Raw genomic sequence first — 19343 nt, forward strand, 5'->3', positions numbered from 1 at the left:
AAAGACAATCTAGACAAAACCTTAATCAACTATGACAAAATGTTAAAGTAAACTTCGACTAAAGTACAATTAACTTTAACTTACGGATGAGCCTCCACTTGTCACAGGCCGGCTCATAGCCTGTGGCAAAAAATGAAGGGACACAAACAGGTATAGGCCAATCAAAAATGTTCTTTATTATAAACCAGACTATTAACTTTAAACAAAGAAATGAATGAGTTGTGAAAGTATCATAATGTAGGGTGTATGTAAAGTGCAGGGATGCGTGAATATGACAGTGAAAACTACGTAAAACTACAAATAAACAAACAAAACAGGATCATACCTGGAGGAGCAGAGAGAGACAAGAGTGGTTAGTGAAGCAGTTTAAATACCCTGAGCCCATGTGGCTCCAATCACTATCGACCCTCCTCTGCCTGTAGGAGGAACCGCCCCTGCAATGCAGAGGGGCCATGACATATCTCAGATTGTTCACAGCTTTGTGGAAGTTACCTGTGGCAATGATATTTAGGCCAAGGTACGTATAGTTTTTTGTGTGCTCTAGGGCAACAGGGTCTAGATGGAATTTGGATTTGTAGTCCTGGCAACTGGACTTTTTTGGGAACTCCATTATTTTTGCCTTACTGAGATTTACTGTCAGGGCCCAGACTTGACAGAATCTGTGCAGAAGATCTAGGTGCTGCTGTAGTTGGGGACAGACGCACCAGATCATCAGCAAACCGTAGACATTTGACTTCAAATTCTCGTAGGATGAGGCCAGGTGCTGCAGACTTTTCTTGTGTCCTCACCCATTCATTGATATATATATGTTGAAGCGGGTGGGGCTTAAGCTGCATCCTTGTCTCACCCTATGGAAATGTTTTTTGGCCAATTTTAACCACGTTTGTATATATGGATTTTATAGTGTCTTATGTTTTTCCCTCAACAATGCTTTCTATCAATTTGTAGAGCAGACCCTCATGCCAAATAGATTTTTTAAAATCAAAGCATAAGAAGACTTTGCCTTTGTTTTGGTTTGTTTGTCAATTAAGGTGTGCAGGGTGAATACGTGGTAAAAAGTCTGCGGTTAATGATAATGCATAGGATTTTCCCAAGATTGCTGTTGACGCATATTACATGGTAGTTATTGGGGTCAAATTAGTCTCCACTTTTGATTGGCTCTTTCCTTCTTTTCCTACAGTGACTGACCTGAGGTAACAAGTCTTCCACCTGATGGCAAAACTCGAGTTGCACCACATCTGCCTAATGCACATATTCATTTTGCTCCTATGACCAGAGGAAGTGAAATATTCCTTGATATTTAAATAGACGTTACAAGCTGCTAATCATAAAAACACTGGACTATAAATACACTTGGCTACTCATTCATTGCAGTGCAAGTAGAAGTTGGGAGAAGCGTGTTCAATGTTTTGTAATAGGGTTGACCGTGCTGAATAAAAACTAAGACGTGAACCCTCATAAAGAATACAGCAAATAGCTGCTGTTTTTGACCGTCTCTGGTCATGGTTTTGAAAGCTATGAAATCTCACATAGGCTAGTATCAAACTTAGCTGTGGCCGAGGCCGTGATTTGAGCTAACCAATTGGTCAGCACAGTAGGCACACTCGATTTAGCAACAGATCTCCCGGTCCACCAGATAGACAGAGTTTGAATTTGCAGAAAAATTAAATGGTTAAAAATGGGAACACTTTGCCTATCCAGTGCACTGGGCTTCTGAATCAAATGCACCTATCACCAACAGTGCAACACCAATATAAAAAAAGGAGTGCAAGCCATTATTAGTTAGCTTTTCTGCAGAAATGTTAGGTGATCAACTACAAATGCCTTGAAGATCGGCCAGTCGTTTGCAATCGACCAGTTGGTGACTGTTCTAGACAAATTTCATGGGAGCGTTGCAGGGACATTTCTGTGTATCAACTGTCAGGCCGGAGAAAGACATGCATTACCACCAATTCTGTCTGGAGGGGATCCTCCAGAACTACCGACACCAAGGTCTGCTGCATGGTGCACTAAATGGATCTGGTTCAGGAGGGCGAGTGACCTGGTGAGCTGGGGTTCACACAAACACCATGCCAATTAGACACTTAACATTTTAGTGCATATACTCAGACACGCATTGCATTTTAAGACAAATTGTTACTGTCCACACTAAAACAAATACTTAAAATGTAATCTTTGAAACATTGAATTACTGTGGAATTCTATTCCTTCCTATGGAAGACTGCCAATATGGCCACCAGTACATAGCATCAGCAATCCAGAGTTTATATAGATCATTGGTCTACCCCTGACCAACGCATACAAGCAGCACTGCTACCCTGTATAACACATTTTCTTACAGAATAACCCATTTTCCTTAAGAGTGACAGTTGTCTGATTTTTAAAAGATATAGAAAAATCTATGAAATGCTCATTTTACTGTTAGGGGACACCAACACCATTTTTTTTTTGCCACAAAATGATATGCACAGTATTTTTATTAGGAAAGAAACAAATTATGTTCTGCTTTGCATAGTCACTAACTAGCTTTACAATGACCTGCTGTTGTCTGTCGGGGCTAGTGTACATTTCTATATGGAGTAAATGTAATCAAGGCTTTGATGCTGAATTCTATAAATGCTATGGAGGTGTGATAACTGGTGGGGGAGGGATATGGTCAAAACTCAACAAATACAGTGTCTCACACTGAACAAAACATGGAATTGTACATTCATTTGGGTTTTTTGAACTGCCAAATAAATACATCTAGTGTTGTGTTCAGCAACACGTGTTGGTTAATTGATGCTCAATTTAATCCGTAGCACTAAAGACCTGCGCTACAGTGGTTGCAGAGACTGCGTTCACGGTAAATGCATGTTGACTCAATCTGAAATTACCTTTACCTTTCTACAGCGCTGAGCTTAAATTTTACAGAATGAATCGAGCCCTAAAGCATATGAGCACAATATGTGACGAATTGTTCCTTTACTCATAGAATGTATTATTTGCCCATCACCGGTGTGGAAGTTCATATCCAAAACCCTAGCTTAGAGTATAAAAAAATATATATATATAAAAAAATATTTAAAAAAAAATCACAATTGATGCATTAAGCACATCTGTATCATAACTCCTCTCAAAAATATCTTCATTGCATTAAAAACTAGCCTAAAGCACATTCAGATTATTTTCTGAGACATTACAATTCTCTAGGTTAACCAAATGTTATGCGAAGAGTCTTCTCCTGCTCTTTGCGTCGGTTGTCGCAGAGTTTGGACACATCCTCCACCCTTCTCTGTAGAAGCACTGAGGAAAGACAAGGAGATATTACAGAGTTAATATCGATTGAAGGAAGTCTTGACTCCGTATCAGAAAGGTCAAGTTAGTTGTGGAAGTAGTTCTCTCAAGCTTCTCTAGACCATAGGTTAAATACTGACCCGAGTTCTGGTCAATCCATTGAAGAGAGTCCATGTGGGCATTGAGAATTTTACAGATCTGCTGAAGCTAAAAGAGGAAAAGTGTCAGCATAACTAATTATTAAATTCCTCCTCCCTAAAAATATAAAAATATATATATATATATATATATATATATATATATATATATATACATACATACAAGGGTGTATTCATTACAGGTAAAAAACAGTTATGAAAAATGCTGTTTTTGCCAATAAAAAAAGTATTCCTAGTTATACAGTATGTACAGATCTACTTAAATTACATACCCCTGCACATCGACTGTATTAATGAGCACATTGTACTGGTACCCCTTGTATAGTCAAGTCACCATTACTTAGTGTATTACTAAATGTTTTACTTATTGAGTATTACTACATGTTTTACTTATTGAGTATTACTACATGTTTTACTTAGTGAGTATTACTACATGTTTTACTTAGTGAGTATTACTACGTTTTACTTAGTGTGTATTACTACGTTTTACTTAGTGTATTACTACGTTTTACTTAGTGTATTACTACATGTTTTACTTAGTGTATTACTACATGTTTTACTTAGTGTATTACTACATGTTTTACTTTTGTTATTTCTCCATTTTCTTTCTCTGCATTGTTGAAGGGCCCATAAGTAAGCATTTCTCTGTTACTCCACACCTGTTTACAAAGTATGTGACATAACATTTGATTTAGAATAACTGTAGCAATATAGAAGCAGCCAGGTATTCAAGTAGACCATCTGTTTTTCTTTCTCACCGGGTCACTGGTATCAGCTGGCCCACAGGATGTGTTCAGGTGTTCAATTATTTCCTTTAGATCTTGGGACATTCTCTTCAGCTGGGCGTCCACGTTCTCTGCAAGCTTGTACCTTCAGAAAGAGAATGCATAAATATGAAATATCACAACCATATAGTCATGAATCAGTTCTCACTGCGCATTGGTTCTCACTCAAAGCCCTTTGTTAAAACCTTACGTTCTCTCGCGTTCCTCATCGGCATTCTGCATGTAGATGGTTCCACTCTGTTCTTTGACAGACTCCTCCAGTGGGGACAGCAGGTCCTCCAGTTCCTTCTGTTGTGACAGGATGAAGTCCAGCTCCTGGTCCAGCCTGGGATGGGTTAGAGAGCAAAAACACAAGGTCATCCAATAACTTTGACACTATAGTAACACAATGACTACTTCTCACAGATAAAGGACAGAATTCAGAATCTGGTGTATTCAAATACTCTATTAGACATAAACCGGTTAACTCCCACCTTCTTTGGTCCAGTTTCACCTTCTCCATCTCCCTGTGCAGTGATGTGATCTGTAACAATGAGATGAACATCCTCTTAAAATCTGCCATGAAGACACCAAAGTTCAATTGAAGGCCATTTCATGAGATTAAAACAAATAGCATGGCCTAGATTCTAGTGGTGCAGTTACCACGAGAAGTGCCATGTCTGTTTACCTTCTCTCCATTCTCCACCAGTGTGCGGTCCCAGGCGTTGACCTGGGTAGCCTGCTGCAAGAAGTGCCTCTCCTGGTCCTCCAGCTCAAGACTCCACTTGTTGATGAGACCCTCTAGTTGGGTGTAGGACATCACTGTAGGAGGAGCACTGCAGAGGGGGAGTAAATGGACAGGATCACATTGAAACGACTAGGGCTAAGAGTGGATAAGGATGTATTTAGAGAAAAGTTTTTTAAAAGTTGAGAGTACCGAAGCAGTGAGAGACGTAATGAACTTGGCTGGCTAAACCCTGCAGTACCTTGCTGTAACAGTAGTGATGGTTGTGGCTATTCCAGTGATTGGGACCGTTGAGCCGATGCCAGTGGCACCTGCAGGTTTCATACCCAGTGAAAAACCTGTTGTAGAGCCAGTGGTAGCGAAAACATAAAATCCACTACAGTGATGAATTCCTCAATATGACCAGAATTAATCAACGACAAACAAGCCCAGTTACAGAATTTTGCATAAACGAGCAACAATATCAAGCTTTAGTTATTCCAATAACCCTGTATGATGGTACAGTACCTGTGCCAGCTGATGCTGTGGTGGTGGCAGTGACTGCTCCCAGGGGTTTGAGCATGAAGCCCAGGGTATTTCCTGCTGCCGATGTGGCAGCCGGGGCAGCTGAGGTGGGGGCAGCACCCACTGATCAGGAGAGAGTACGGGTAACAGACAAGAAAATTAATGTCACCACAGAATGCCAGAAAGACCATTTAACTTTAGTTATGAGTTATTTGCTCTCTCAGGCAAGAGTTAGAGGATAAAACACACGAAAACCTGTGACTGCTGCCGTTGATGCTGGTACTGCAAAGAGAGAAGAACCTAATGAGGCCTGGGTAGCCGAGGCAATTACAGCAGGGGCTGGAGTAGCTTTAGAGAAAGAAAAATAGATCAACTTGATATCAGTTGAAAAACAGGCACACACATGTCCATTCAAAGATAAAACATTTTCTGAGACAGATTCAAACATTTATTTTTCTCCAATTTGTCAGCTATTTATTTGAATGACATATGCCAAACGTCTCCGACTCCCCCATTTACCTAAAGGTTTGACACCAAAAGCAAATCCTCCACCCTGGGTTGTGGTTGGTGCAGCTGTTGAGGCCGGGGCCACAGAGTTCAGACCTGAGGGAAATAAAATACACTCATTCAGGATGCACAAAACACGCTAATGTAATCATGTCATATACTGTACATTAACCATGATCTGATCAACTGAGCTGACTAGAAGCTCAGAAAACTCACCTGTGGACTGGTTCCCCAGGGAGAGGGTGGCAGGGGCGCTGTTCCCAAATGAGAAGCCCCTTCCTGCGGTCACGGTAGGGGCTGCCTGGACCTTGGCTGCACCAAAACTAAACCCACCTCCCATCATTTGAGTTGTTGGAGCAGGAGTTCCTAAAGAGAGCCCACCAGCTGCTGCTGGTTGAGCCGGGGTTTGGGCAACAGGGGCTCCAAGCCCACCTGCGGTCCCAAAGCTGAACCCCCCTCCTGTGGGAACAGCAGTGGTTTGTGTGGCGAAACCCCCACCAAGTCCAAAGCCTGCCCCAGAGGTGGGGGTTGCCATCCCCATAGTTATCCCTGTCAGTGCTGGTTGAGAGGCAGCAGGTGTGCCCAGATTGAGTTTAGCAGTGGGAGTCCTAGAGATAAGAGCACATTAGAAAATCTACATGACAAATTCTACTAAAAGTTTGCCTTGCTAACCAGACTCCTTTGTTCCAGCCAAACGCTACGCCCATGGATGTCAGTTTCTTCTCTGCAAATGAGTCGATCTGAGAACCTCCCAGAATCTTCATTGAATGCGAACACATTCAGGGCAGTCTGAATGGTCCAAAAACCACCTTTAATTGGTTAGCGACGAGACAAACACTGGTAACTGTTTTGTTTAACACCCCTTGTTCCCCTCGTCCCCAAAAATGACTTTAATGATGGCAGTCTCAGACTAAAAGTATGAGCAGCCGAAGAATTGTGTGAGTCGTCAGACTAACTAAAAGCTAAAATGGGTAACAACCTACCCAAGATTGATACAAGTGCTATAACTATCCAAACATTCATGTAAATTACATCATCCAATGCACCCACCCAATAGAGAAGCCTCCAACTGCTGGAGTACTGTTCTGTGTAGGGTTCCCAAAGCTGAATCCTCCAGTTGAGTTTGTACTGTTTGGGGGCTGGGCAGGATTGGGGGGTCCAAAAGAGAAGCCACCACCTGAAGTTGTAGGTGCAGCACTTGCAATCCCAAAGCCTGTGGCTGGCGCAGCTGTGGTTTTGGGAGCTCCTAAGCTGAATCCAGTATTGGACGCTTGTCCAAAGTTGAATCCTCCACTCATTGTCCTATCTAGGTAGGAGGACACAAGGTAGAGATGAATACAATGACATTCCATCGTACCGATGTCATAGTCCTTTCAACGTCTTCACCCACTTGCACAATTTAGCTAGCCAAATAATAAGATATGCAGATTTATACTGGTCAACCCCATGTCACTTCTTTGACGTATCTATTTTTTACACTGAAAATATTTATAAATAGACATTCTGGGAGAACGGTTGCTATACTATAGCAAGTTGGCGTACTTACTTGGCTAACGTTAGTGTTCTAGCTAGTAAGTTAGTTACTTAACGTTAGCTAGCTCGCTACTAAAATACGAACGAGTTAGCTAGTGAACAAAACGCCATATATTAACGTTGTATTGCAATACCACCAGCTAAACAACAGTATACATGTTCGTTCACTGACAAGGAACAAATCCTGTCAATTGATAAAATTACCATACCTCCCCTCTTCTTCCGACAAGAGATGAAATTGAACGATATTTATCTGCGCGCACTATGAACGCTTTTGAATGCGGTAACGACATCGCTATGTAACTAAGTGCTTCCGGGACAATGATTTTTGGAATCCTTCATAAGAGTCCCGTCCTGCATACTTTGTAAATGAAATAGGGCGAAAATGGAAAACGTAAAGGTAGATAAGGGAGTGAAGAGTGGTTAAGTTTGATAGTTTGGTTGTTTGCTATTCGAAAACGCGCCTTACAGATCCGACTTGATAACCTACAGCTGTAAACTTCACAACTCTTTAAAACATCAATTATATATTTTGGACACAGTAATTGCAATATTACTGCAGTAAAAATGTGTTATTTTGGACAGTACCTGCAGCATACTGCAGTTATACTCGTGTACTGTGGTTACGCTGCATTCAACAAGTATCATTTTATTTTGTAGTAGTACATGCAGTGGATTATTTATGGTTTCAAACAAGTAAATAAGTACAGAAGGGCATTAAAATAAGAATTTATTTGAGCAAACAAGATTCTAGAAAAGCCCCCTTCAATTTAGACTTTTACAGATGGAGAAAAATTGAATGTCAGAAAATGGTTCAAGGCCCCCACACAGACAACGTTTTCAAAATGTAGTTTCTTTATTTCGTTCAAGGACTAAAGAGTGAACACATTTAAAAACACAGATACATAAACAAGAACAGTCCATCCTGGTAGAAGACACAATTGCACTGCGTTGAGTCCATTTGGGGATTGGTCACTGCCGCACAGTTGCTGGACTCCATTGCACGCCACTCTAGCACAGGCCACAATGAGGGGGAGAACAGAGCAAGGGTGAGGGGATCATTCTCACGGAGCATCTCAAAATCACTCACATGGGTTCGGAAAGTTGTTTCATATCTGGGAAATTGTGTGCATTAGTGAGCTCCTCCAATGCAGTTTTCAAACACTACTGATCGTTTCAAAGTAACATTATGTGATCAATGACTTCTGAAACTCCTGCTGCCTCTTGTTCTTCTATATAATGGCGGTCCGCAAACAAACAAAGGTGCATGCCGCTACCTACTGTGCGGTCAATCACAGTTTATAACATTATCTCCCCATTTCTAAATCCTCCTACCTAACTCAGTACTTCTGAGAAAATAAGAGCCACATCCCATAGGCCACTATAATGTTAGCTACCTCACGGAGCGAACAACCATCTGAGTCACTGTAGACACAGACCGACCTGGCATTTCTCTATTTGAAAATTACATCTTACAACGACAGCAATTATTCTCTGATTTATGTTCAAGATAGCTTTGTAGCTATCTTCAACTGCCTCTAGATCAGTTCACTTTTAATAGTCTCAAATGGTTTGCCATGCTGTCACTAGCTACATATATTTAGCAAAAAAAGACTATGAAATTGATTGTTTTCTTTGTAGCTTGCTTATATACACACACTACAGTAGACTAGTACAGGGGCTAGCTACAGTACACCTTTACTGAATGACAACAATGTAGCCTGAACACTTCGGTCTAGCTAGTTGGCTTTAGACATTGATAAATTAACATATGGAGGGATAACAAATTCATGCAGCTGTGGTCGTGTCACTTGTTTAGCTATTTACCTGCTTTCAAAAATATATATATATATTTTTAAAGAGTGAAAGTACTCAGCCTTCAGCCATACCAGGAGGTCTCCCATGAAAAAGTGATGTTGACTTCAGTGGGATAACCAGGTAATTAAAGCTAAAATATTCTGTTCACTCAATAAATAGAAGTGTGTGTGGTTCAGTGGCAGATTTTCCTAAAGAAAATAGACCAAGATAGTATCAGCAGTTCTCAATCAGATGACACACCTGGTCTCATTCATTTATAGATGTTACTTATATTGAGAATGATTTCCATATCTGTTATTGTTCATGGTGTAACTATGTGCTATTTTTAAAAACACGCAGTAAACAAAACGATGCCACCATTGTGGGTGCCATATCATTTGTGTGCATATCTTTAAGTTATGCACATTTCATGTTAATATTCCATTACCCTAAGTCCTCCATTCTCGAACATGAAGCTGCCTGACCCTAGCCGGAAGGACCAGAGAAGTGTTGGCTTAAGGTATGAATTCATATTGAGTCAAATTAAGTTCACTCAAGTTCTTATTTAGTGACTGACATGAATTAGAGCATGAACAGGCTTAGTCTACACTCCAGTGGAACAACGGCCATGTAATCCATTTGTCAACAACGGTTGTGCCAATTAATGCATATCACAACTGTCAAGAGGTGTGTACACACTAAGCCTTCGAGGTTTTGTAACTTCACATGATTAGGCCTATGTAAATACAGATCTGAATGTTTGATATCCTTTCTACTGTAAACAGTTGATGCCAAAGCTAATCATTTAATATGCTACTACAAGGACTGTCAGATTTTAGGTGTGTGCATTGTTAGATACTACAGTACTGTTGCAGCTAGGAACACAAGCCTTTCACTACACTTGCAATAACATCTGTTAAATATGTGTATGTGACCAATAAAATGTCATGAGACTGAAAAGTAGAGATGGATGCTGGAGAAGGGGGAGTGACTACAGACAGAAATAAGTGCTGAAAATCTATTTCCATTGATGGAATTGGTTTGGACTCATTTGATGTATATTTATTTCACAGGTACTGTGCATCCATTATTGTTCATTACTATTATGTTAATGTGGTGAATGTCTTTTATTAAACCAACTTCGATAGTAGGTTCGTTGTACAAAGGATTGTGCTCCAACAATCATAAATATGAATTGATTTCATTATAGTAAACCTCAACGTAAAGCAATCTGTTTAATATATTGTCTTTATATGCATTACAATGGCAAATGAGATGTCCTCCAGATGTAAGACGTTCTCCAGCAATGGCTGAAATGTTACTTTTGAAAAGCAACATCCCAACCACAAGCAGAGTACACACACTGAAGGGTAAAAAAAAAACGCATTAACAAGTATTTTTTAGACAAATGTTTAGGCATTCAAGACATTGGTCTGATAGGAATGGGATGTCATCATGCTTGAGGAACAATACAGAACAAGAAGAGGAAAGCCCCCACTTGTGCAATGTTATGACTTAACTGGACCACCTATTGAGATGTGCCTCTTGTTAAAGTAAATCAGGTGTTACATTAGGTGAAAGGAGACAAGTATCATTAAGAAAATAAAAAGCAGTGTATTTACATACTGTTTCCACTAAACAGACCAAAAACATCTGGGTTTGTTGCATGAAGAAATTAATAAATAGGTGTTGATGATTTAGAATGTAACTGCCGAGGTAGAATATTGAAAGTCAAACTTTCTATTTTGTGTGTTAAGATTAAGATTCTTCTTCTTTTTAAAAAACATTTCACAGGATATGCCTTGCTCTAAAGAAGCACTCAGTTAATCACAGTGGGTTCTCTCCTCTCCTGTAAAACTATTTGGTCTGAAGGAATAAAAACTATTATAATAAAGACAAATTCCAAAAACTGATTTAAAAAAAAATAATGCTGCGGCTGTACACGACTGACCCCATCAACCCCTACCTACATGCACATATCTACCTAGCACCTCTGCACATCACCGTGAATATAGCCAGGTTATTACTCATTGTGTATTTATTCTGTGTTATTTTTTCTATCGTTTCTCTGCATTGTTGGGAAGGGCCTGTAAATAAGCAGTTCACTGGTAGTACACCCGTTGTTTACAAAGCATGTGACAAATACAATTTGATCTGTATAATACAATTCTCCTCATGGTGCAAAATGTAACTTCTAGACTTAGGGTTTTTACTACTGTTGGTTATGGTCATTAAGTAACAGAATTAGAGGAATCTTTTGGAACAGCAATGTGTACACCTTTCTCCATGTAAAAACGTATGCAAACATCTTGCAGATTCACACCAAAACAAACCTTTGTTGCAGAAGATGCTGCTTCAAACACTTAAGGAGAAATGTCAGAGGCTCATTATCGCCAGACTCGCCAGAACTAAAACATTTGCATGGAATTTACCACACCCTTTGTGATAAGCCATATCTAAATTGCAGTAGTCTAACAAACAATCAAACTAACTTCCATTTGCATTTATAGGTGACAAAATAATTGTCTTCCCTCTTCATCGATTGTCTTCTTCTCCACATGGATTGAAATTGGTTGTGCTCTGTGTTAATTACCATAGGCTACCCATACTAATAAGGCAATCAGATCAATCGGGTGACCGAGGTAAAGACCGTTTCAAGTTGGATATTCGCGCTTTCAAACCACTTGAGCCAAATAAGTGTCATTATGTTGGAAAAATTGCCTACAACATTGCACAAGTCTTATTTTCACGATTTGGACATTAATTCGCTTTCCAAAGAGAATAAACATGTGTAAATGTGAGCACCATTTTGTATTCCTAGTTGAATTAGTAAACAAAGTACAAGCATTTTTTACATTCAAATTTCAATAGCTCCTTGGTCATGTGATCTACTTGACTCAAACAAGGTCCAGAATGTCCACTGACTACCCTTCTATATTGCACACCCTTTAGTTAGTCCACTTTCATCTCACAAGATTTTACATACATTTTTCAAAATGTAAAATTTCAATAGCTCCTTGGTCATGTGACCTAGGGACTTCAAACAAGGTTCAGAATGTCCACTGACTATACCTTCAAATCGCACACTCTGATGTTTGTCTACTTTCATCTCATGCTATTAGACTTAAATCTGTAAGCTTTGCAGGCCTTTGTTTCACATGGGTGTTAAAAAAATATTTTGAAGTTAACAAATGTTCCAGCCTAACTATCTTTCACATGGACACATGGAAAAGATCCGTAAATGAATGTATGTGGTATGGATCAAGGACAAGAGAGGTGTTCGAACAGAGTTGCTTAAAGGAAGGCGCACAGGTAGGCCTCATGAAAAACAATGTTTCATATGCTCTTTTTAATCACAGTAATAGGCAGTGATTTGTCAGTCAGAGTGAGCTTGATAAGGTGAAATAATCATTTTCATAGCATCACTTTCATATACTGTATATTAAGACAAATTATTCTACGTTGAGTATTAGAACGCAGTTTCCATAACCTGATAATGACTTGATATTTGAGTGCATTCACAACCAGCCATCTGCAGACAACTTACAAAATGCAATAGCGCATTTGAGGGTTAGTTTTTCTGATGAAAATAGTTATTTGATGCATGGCCTACTATTTCTAACTGGAAAAATAAATTCTTATGTCTTTTGTGAGTAAAATCCTTTTTCCAAAATTGATTTAGGTACTTTTTTTGTGAAGAGGTATGAGGGTTGTGATATGGGTCATTTAATAGTAAAATCATTTAAGGGATCAATACATTTCTATATTGCTTCCCCAGTACCTGCATGAACCATCAGGCCAAGTGTTTTTGGTTGACCCTGCTGGACAGAAAGAGAAGGAGGAATTGGAACACGCTGCATTCAAATTCAGATCTTAGTTATTCCATTGTACTGGATCTAATACATATTAGCATTTTACCTACATTCATAAGTGTAATACATTTTTATGTCAAACTGAAAAACTCTCTTGACTGCTGGCTCTGTCACTTTCAGACATGCACAGAGCAGACTGAAAGGGGAGGGTAGCTCTTGACTTGAACCACAGGGGTTCTCTGTAAAGAGAGAGTAATCCAAAAGGCACAGACACACCCCTTGACTTTCAATTGGCACCGTTGACCTGTATGTATTCTCTCCTGATTGGCTCTGTGGTGCACAGTCTGGCAGTCTGACTAGATCCTATTTTTGGACAGTTAGAAGACACAATGCATCAATGCAACAAAAAAAAAGATGAATTACTGTCCATGAGTAACCTCAACCTTGTGGGTCTGTGGGTATTTGGGACAATAAAGTACCAACTCAATTCTACCAGTGACGAGTCTCTCATGCCCCTATGAACGGGGACTCAGGGCAATAGTTTTTAATCTAAACCAGACCTTTTTTACTGGAGTACACTAGCCCCTAATTGGGGCTCTTTTCTTGACACATAGTAGCAGTTTACCAGATAAGAAGATCAAGGAGTAGATTGTTGTATGGGTGTATTTTGTCCTGTGCTGGCCCCATTGTCATATACATTATGGATTCTGAGTGGTAAAATCATAGCTGAAAAATGCCTCTATGTACAGTGAGGGAAAAAAGTATTTGATCCCCTGCTGATTTTGAACGTTTGCCCACTGACAAAGAAATGATCAGTCTATAATTTTAATGGTAGGTTTATTTGAACAGTGAGAGACAGAATAGCAACAACAAAAAAAATCAGAAAAACGCATGTCAAAAATGTTATACATTTATTTTCATTTTAATGAGGGAAATAAGAATTTGACCCCCTCTGCAAAACATGACTTAGTACTTAGTGGCAAACCCCTTGTTGGCAATCACAGAGGTCAGACGCTTCTTGTAGTTGGCCACCAGGTTTGCACACATCTCAGGAGGGATTTTGTCCCACTCCTCTTTGCAGATCTTCTCCAAGTCATTAAGGTTTCGAGGCTGACGTTTGGCAACTCGAACCTTCAGCTCCCTCCACATATTTTCTATGGGATTAAGGTCTGGAGACTGGCTAGGCCACTCCAGGACCTTAATGTGCTTCTTCTTGAGCCACTCCTTTGTTGCCTTGGCCGTGTGTTTTGGGTTATTGTCATGCTGGAATACCCATCCATGACCCATTTTCAATGCCCTGGCTGAGGGAAGGAGGTTTTCAACCAAGATTTGACGGTACATGGCCCCGTCCATCATCCCTTTGATGCAGTGAAGTTGTCCTGTCCCCTTAGCAGAAAAACACCCCCAAAGCATAATGTTTCCATCTCCCTGTTTGACGGTGGGGATGGTGTTCTTGGGGTCATAGGCAGCATTCCTCCTCCTCCAAACACGGCGAGTTGAGTTGATGCCAAAGAGCTCCATTTTGGTCTCATCTGACCACAACACTTTCACCCAGTTGTCCTCTGAATCATTCAGATGTTCATTGGCAAACTTCAGATGGGCATGTATATGTGCTTTCTTGAGCAGGGGGACCTTGCTGCCGCTGCAGGATTTCAGTCCTTCACGGCGTAGTGTGTTACAAATTGTTTTCTTGGTGACTATGGTCCCAGCTGCCTTGAGATCATTGACAAGATCCTCCCATGTAGTTCTGGGCTGATTCCTCACCGGTCTCATGATCATTGAAACTCCACGAGGTGAGATCTTGCATGGAGCCCCAGGCCGAAGGAGATTGACAGTTCTTTTGTGTTTCTTCATTTGCGAATAATCGCACCAACTGTTGTCACCTTCTCACCAAGCTGCTTGGCAATGGTCTTGTAGCCCATTCCAGCCCTGTGCAGGTCTACAATCTTGTCCCTGACATCCTTGGAGAGCTCTTTGGTCTTGGCCATGTTGGAGAGTTTGGAATCTGATTGATTGATTGCTTCTGTGGACAGATGTCTTTTATACAGGTAACAAACTGAGATTAGGAGCACTCCCTTTAAGAGTGTGCTCCTAATCTCAGCTCGTTACATGTTGTCATGACGTTGGCCTGGGGGGTAGGTTTATGACAGACATAAATACCTCTTCCCCCCTTTTTCCTCTCTCTACCCTACTGAGGTCACATTTGCAAAACCCTTGGTTAACATAGAGATTCTGGGAACATCAGTAGGTGGGGGGAAATTAACTATATTCTGGTAATCCGAACAATTGAACATATGCGGTGGTACTTAATGAATATGATGTCAGTTCTGTTGTCATCTGAGACATTCTCATCAATGATAAGATGACAAACTCTACAGTGGAAAGTCTACACATCAGAGTTATCGGATTCACATGGAATTGTTGTTCAATTTAAATGTTTGAATATGAAATTATTTGTGACAGGATGAAATGGGATTTTAGCTTCTAAAATGTGAGATGTGGGTTTTCATAAAATAGGGCTGCACAATCAGTGGCCCGCCCTGTGAAGGGACATGGGCTATAAAACTTTTCAAACACGCCCTCCTCTCCCTTCCTATATAAGCCCTTGACGACAATAGAACTTCCTGTTCCGGGGATGTAGGACGACGGTCCTATGTCAGAATGGTTCAGATAATAACTACAGAACGAAGCCAACATCAGCGTGAGCTTTGGTTGCGAATGGTATGAACTTTGAACTCTTATTCACTACAGAAGTGATACCTCCTAGCCGTTGAGTTAGCAACCGTAGCTGCAAACGCAGGTTAGTAAGGAACAGGGAACAGACAGAGTATCCTATCGACCACACAACAACGTTACTACAACGTATCCAATTGACCACCAGAGACATTCTTCAGAGGACTCGGTTGGGCAACACGGCCTTCCATCTACCACCAACCTACCGAAGCACAGCTCAGAGTAAATATTTATTGCATTTTCTTTTTCCAAATGGACGGTAATTTAGAATGCATAAGATACTGTATTTACGATAGCACAGCTTCGCCTTTGTTTCTCAGTCTTCCCGCTCCTTCACTCAACCCAGCCCCTTTTCTTTTGTGTAACAAGCTGTCATATCTGTTCTGCCCGCCAGGGACGTTTTCCTTTATGATGTCATTTGTAATCAAGTTATCATTAATTGTGTGTATGTGTAATTCTGTGTAATTAGTTAGGTATTTAGTAAATAAATAATTAAATCCAATTTTCTATTGCTGATTCAACTTGTTAGCCAGGGTTCGTGCAGATAAAATAATTTACAACTTTCAGATGAGACTGAATTAAGATGACGATTGATATTGAATGCTATTGATCTAAAATTTTACTAGGTCTTTAAGAGTTTATTCGGAAGATAACAGCTCTATAAATATTATTTTGTGGTGCCCGACTCTCTAGTCAATTACATTTACATGATTAGCTCAATCAGGTGATATTAATTACGGAGAAATGATTTTATAGAATAGCATGTCATATCACTTAATCCGGCATAGCCAAAGACACGACACTGTATAAAAGACACCTGGAAGCCAGAAATCTTTCTGATTGAGAGGGGGTCAAATACTTGTAAAAATGTAGAACCAGGAACAGATATAGCACTTGGTTCACTCCAGACCTGACTGCCCCTGACCAGCACAAAAACTTCCTGTGGCGTACTGCATTAGCATCGAATAGCCCCTGCGATATGTAACTTTTCAGGGAAGTTAGGAATTTATCGGGAGACTAACAGCCTTGGTTTCTCAAATGACTGCCTCCACCAACTAACTTCTCAGATAGAGTTCAGTGTGTCAAATCGGAGGGCCTGTTGCCCGGACCTCTGGCAGTCTCTATGGGGGTGCCACAGGGTTCAATTCTTGGGTCAACTCTTTTCTCTGTATACATCAATGATGTCGCTCTTGTGGCTGGTGATTCTCTGATCCACTTTTACGCAGACGACACCATTCTGTATACATCTGGCCCTTCTTTGGACACTGTGTTAGCTAACCACACAACTCTCCTTCCGTGGCCTCCAACTGCTCTTAAATGCAAGTAAAATTAAATGCATGCTCTTCAACCGATCGCTGCCCACACCTGCCCGCCTGCCTAGCATCACTACTCTGGACGGTTCTGACTTAGAATATGTGGACAACTACACACACCTAGGTGTCTGGCTAGACTGTAAACTCTCCTTCCAGACTCATATTATGCATCTCCAATCCAAAATTAAATATAGAATTGGATTTGTATTTCGCAACTGTTATGGATACAAGTATCCTGTGTGTGTATTTGTTTTCTCTCCTTCTGCCCTAGTCACAGGTGTCGCCAATCAGTCACCACTGAAGACACCTGCTCCTTTTCCCTTACCCAATCACATCCCCTTTCCCTTGGTTTAAAAACCCAGTCAGTTGGTTTCCCAAAGTCTCTTTTCTCTTTTCGCCCTTTATATGGAGCAATTTCTCTTTTGTTTTGGTGCCTACATCTCACTTTGTCCGTAATTATGTGAGTATGTATTGTTGTGGTTCATGACTGTTTGTTTGTTGGTGGGAAAAGGGGGGACAAAGCCAAGTCGCCCATGGGCATACATTACCTGTTGGAATACTTTGTCTAAGTACCCTAGTTAGAACTGGGCGAACCTCCCACTGTATTTTATTGGTTAGTTAGCTAGCTGTTATTGAGGCAAGTAAGACTAGATTAGGGGTTTTTGGATATGTATTATTTCTTTCCTTGGGTCCAGCTCAGCCCCTTTTTCCCACACCCCATTACCGTGTGTTTAAAATAAACCCAAAGTGTTTGACGGTAGGTTTAGTTGTCTGGATTTCTTTTAGTTCTCACTGTTCCTTTTCACTGTTATAATTTGCATGAGATGTTGCAGGTCTTGTTTCCATCCCCCCTAGACTGCAGGGCCAAAGGGATTCGTAACACAACAAAGCATCCTTCACTCATGCTGCCAAACACTCTTGTAAAACTGACTATCCTACCGATCCTTGACTTCGGTGATGTCATTTACAAAATAGCCTCCAACACTCTACTCAGACTGCATCCAATTTGCTATCACAGTGCCATTTGTTTCGTCACCAAAGCCCCTTATACTACCCACCACTGCGACCTGTATGCTCTCGTTGGCTGGCCCTCGCTTCATATTCATCGCCAAACCAACTGGCTCCAGGTCATCTATAAGTCCTTGCTAGGTAAAGCCCCGCCTTATCGCAGCTCACTGGTCACCATAGCAGCACCCACCCATAGCAATCTATGAAAAATGTACGTTACACTGTGTGATTTTACAGTACACAAACAAGAGTGTGCAATATAGAAGGGTACATTCTGCATCATGTTTGAAATAACTAAGTTGCATGACCAAGGAGCTATTGAAATTTTGAAAAATTCATGAGATAAATGGACAAACGAAAGGGTGTGCAATATTGAAGGATAGTCAGTGGACATACTGAACCTTGTTTGAAGTCCCTAGGTCACATGACCAAGGAGCTATTGAAATTTTACATTTTGAAAAATTCATGTAAAAACATGTGCGATAAAAATGAACAAACTAAAGGGTGTGCAATGTGTAATGACCAAGGAGCTATTGAAATTCAAAAATGTAAATAAATAATTTAAAATAGTGCGAGATGTAAATCGACAAAAAATAAATGTGTGCAATGGTTGTCTGCCATCGGGTTAGCTAGAACCAGTTTTGAAAGTCTTAGGAGTAATGGTTAAATAGCTATTGAAATTTGAAAAATTTGATTTGTTACTGTTGACGGTCCCTAACTGCTGTTGGTGGACGTAAGGAAGACTAAAGGCGAATATCTGTCGAATATCCAACCTGAAACTGTCTTTACCTCGGTAATCGGGTGCAGCTGTCAGACAATGTTGTGAACAGGTTGACAAGAACCCTTTCACTAGCGTGGCAACACTTTATGCAATGTAAATCACAAAACATCATGTGGCAACTTAGCCCTATAAACAGAATGCCAAATTCATGACATTAATATAAACATTTGGATATTGTCTTATCCATATATATATTATGAATAACATTTATAAAAGACAATATTCAGGTAAAAGTTTATTAATATAATTTATTTGGCATCCTATTTTTTGGGCTAATGGGAACTACTTCTAAACTTCTAAAGATCAATTATGAATGAATGATAGTATACCTAGCTGCACGTTGAAATTATGGTGTCTTTTGGCCAAATCAGATGTCAATGTACTACCATGAATGTAGCCTACATAAACACAA

General features: G+C 40.3%; 1 protein-coding gene across 6 annotated transcripts; it reads right to left on the reverse strand.

The window, feature by feature from the left end:
* Window positions 1–2459: 2459 nt before the first annotated feature.
* Window positions 2460–7851, reverse strand: LOC112250225 (nuclear pore glycoprotein p62-like). Of its 6 annotated transcripts, none has more exons than XM_024420187.2 (13): window positions 7697–7851; window positions 7005–7260; window positions 6171–6562; window positions 5967–6050; window positions 5703–5729; window positions 5451–5570; window positions 5185–5281; window positions 4887–5034; window positions 4693–4742; window positions 4410–4544; window positions 4193–4304; window positions 3417–3483; window positions 2460–3285 (listed from the first exon to the last, which is right to left on the reverse strand). In XM_024420187.2, exons 2-13 carry the CDS (start codon window positions 7250–7252, stop codon window positions 3194–3196), a joined length of 1572 nt encoding a protein of 523 aa, XP_024275955.1. In that variant the 5' UTR covers window positions 7253–7260; window positions 7697–7851; the 3' UTR covers window positions 2460–3193. The 6 variants fall into 6 exon arrangements, with proteins under 6 accessions (XP_024275955.1, XP_024275954.1, XP_042165311.1 ...); XM_024420186.2 differs by having other exon boundaries at window positions 5697–5729; XM_042309377.1 differs by having other exon boundaries at window positions 5185–5254; window positions 5703–5795.
* Window positions 7852–19343: the final 11492 nt, after the last annotated feature.

This window comes from Oncorhynchus tshawytscha, linkage group LG30 (genome assembly GCF_018296145.1).
Source record: "Oncorhynchus tshawytscha isolate Ot180627B linkage group LG30, Otsh_v2.0, whole genome shotgun sequence".
Taxonomy (NCBI): domain Eukaryota; kingdom Metazoa; phylum Chordata; class Actinopteri; order Salmoniformes; family Salmonidae; genus Oncorhynchus; species Oncorhynchus tshawytscha.

Bases quoted from the DNA above. Each gene is read 5' to 3' on its own strand.
- LOC112250225 (XM_024420183.2), bottom strand. From the start codon at position 7,252: ATGAGTGGAGGATTCAACTTTGGACAAGCGTCCAATACTGGATTCAGC. The intron at 5,571-5,696 runs GTGTGTTTTATC...TCTCCTGATCAG, and splicing joins GGCAGCAGTCACAGGTTTTC to TGGGTGCTGCCCCCACCTCA. The intron at 4,743-4,886 runs GTAAACAGACAT...TCATTGTTACAG, and splicing joins TGGTGGAGAATGGAGAGAAG to ATCACATCACTGCACAGGGA.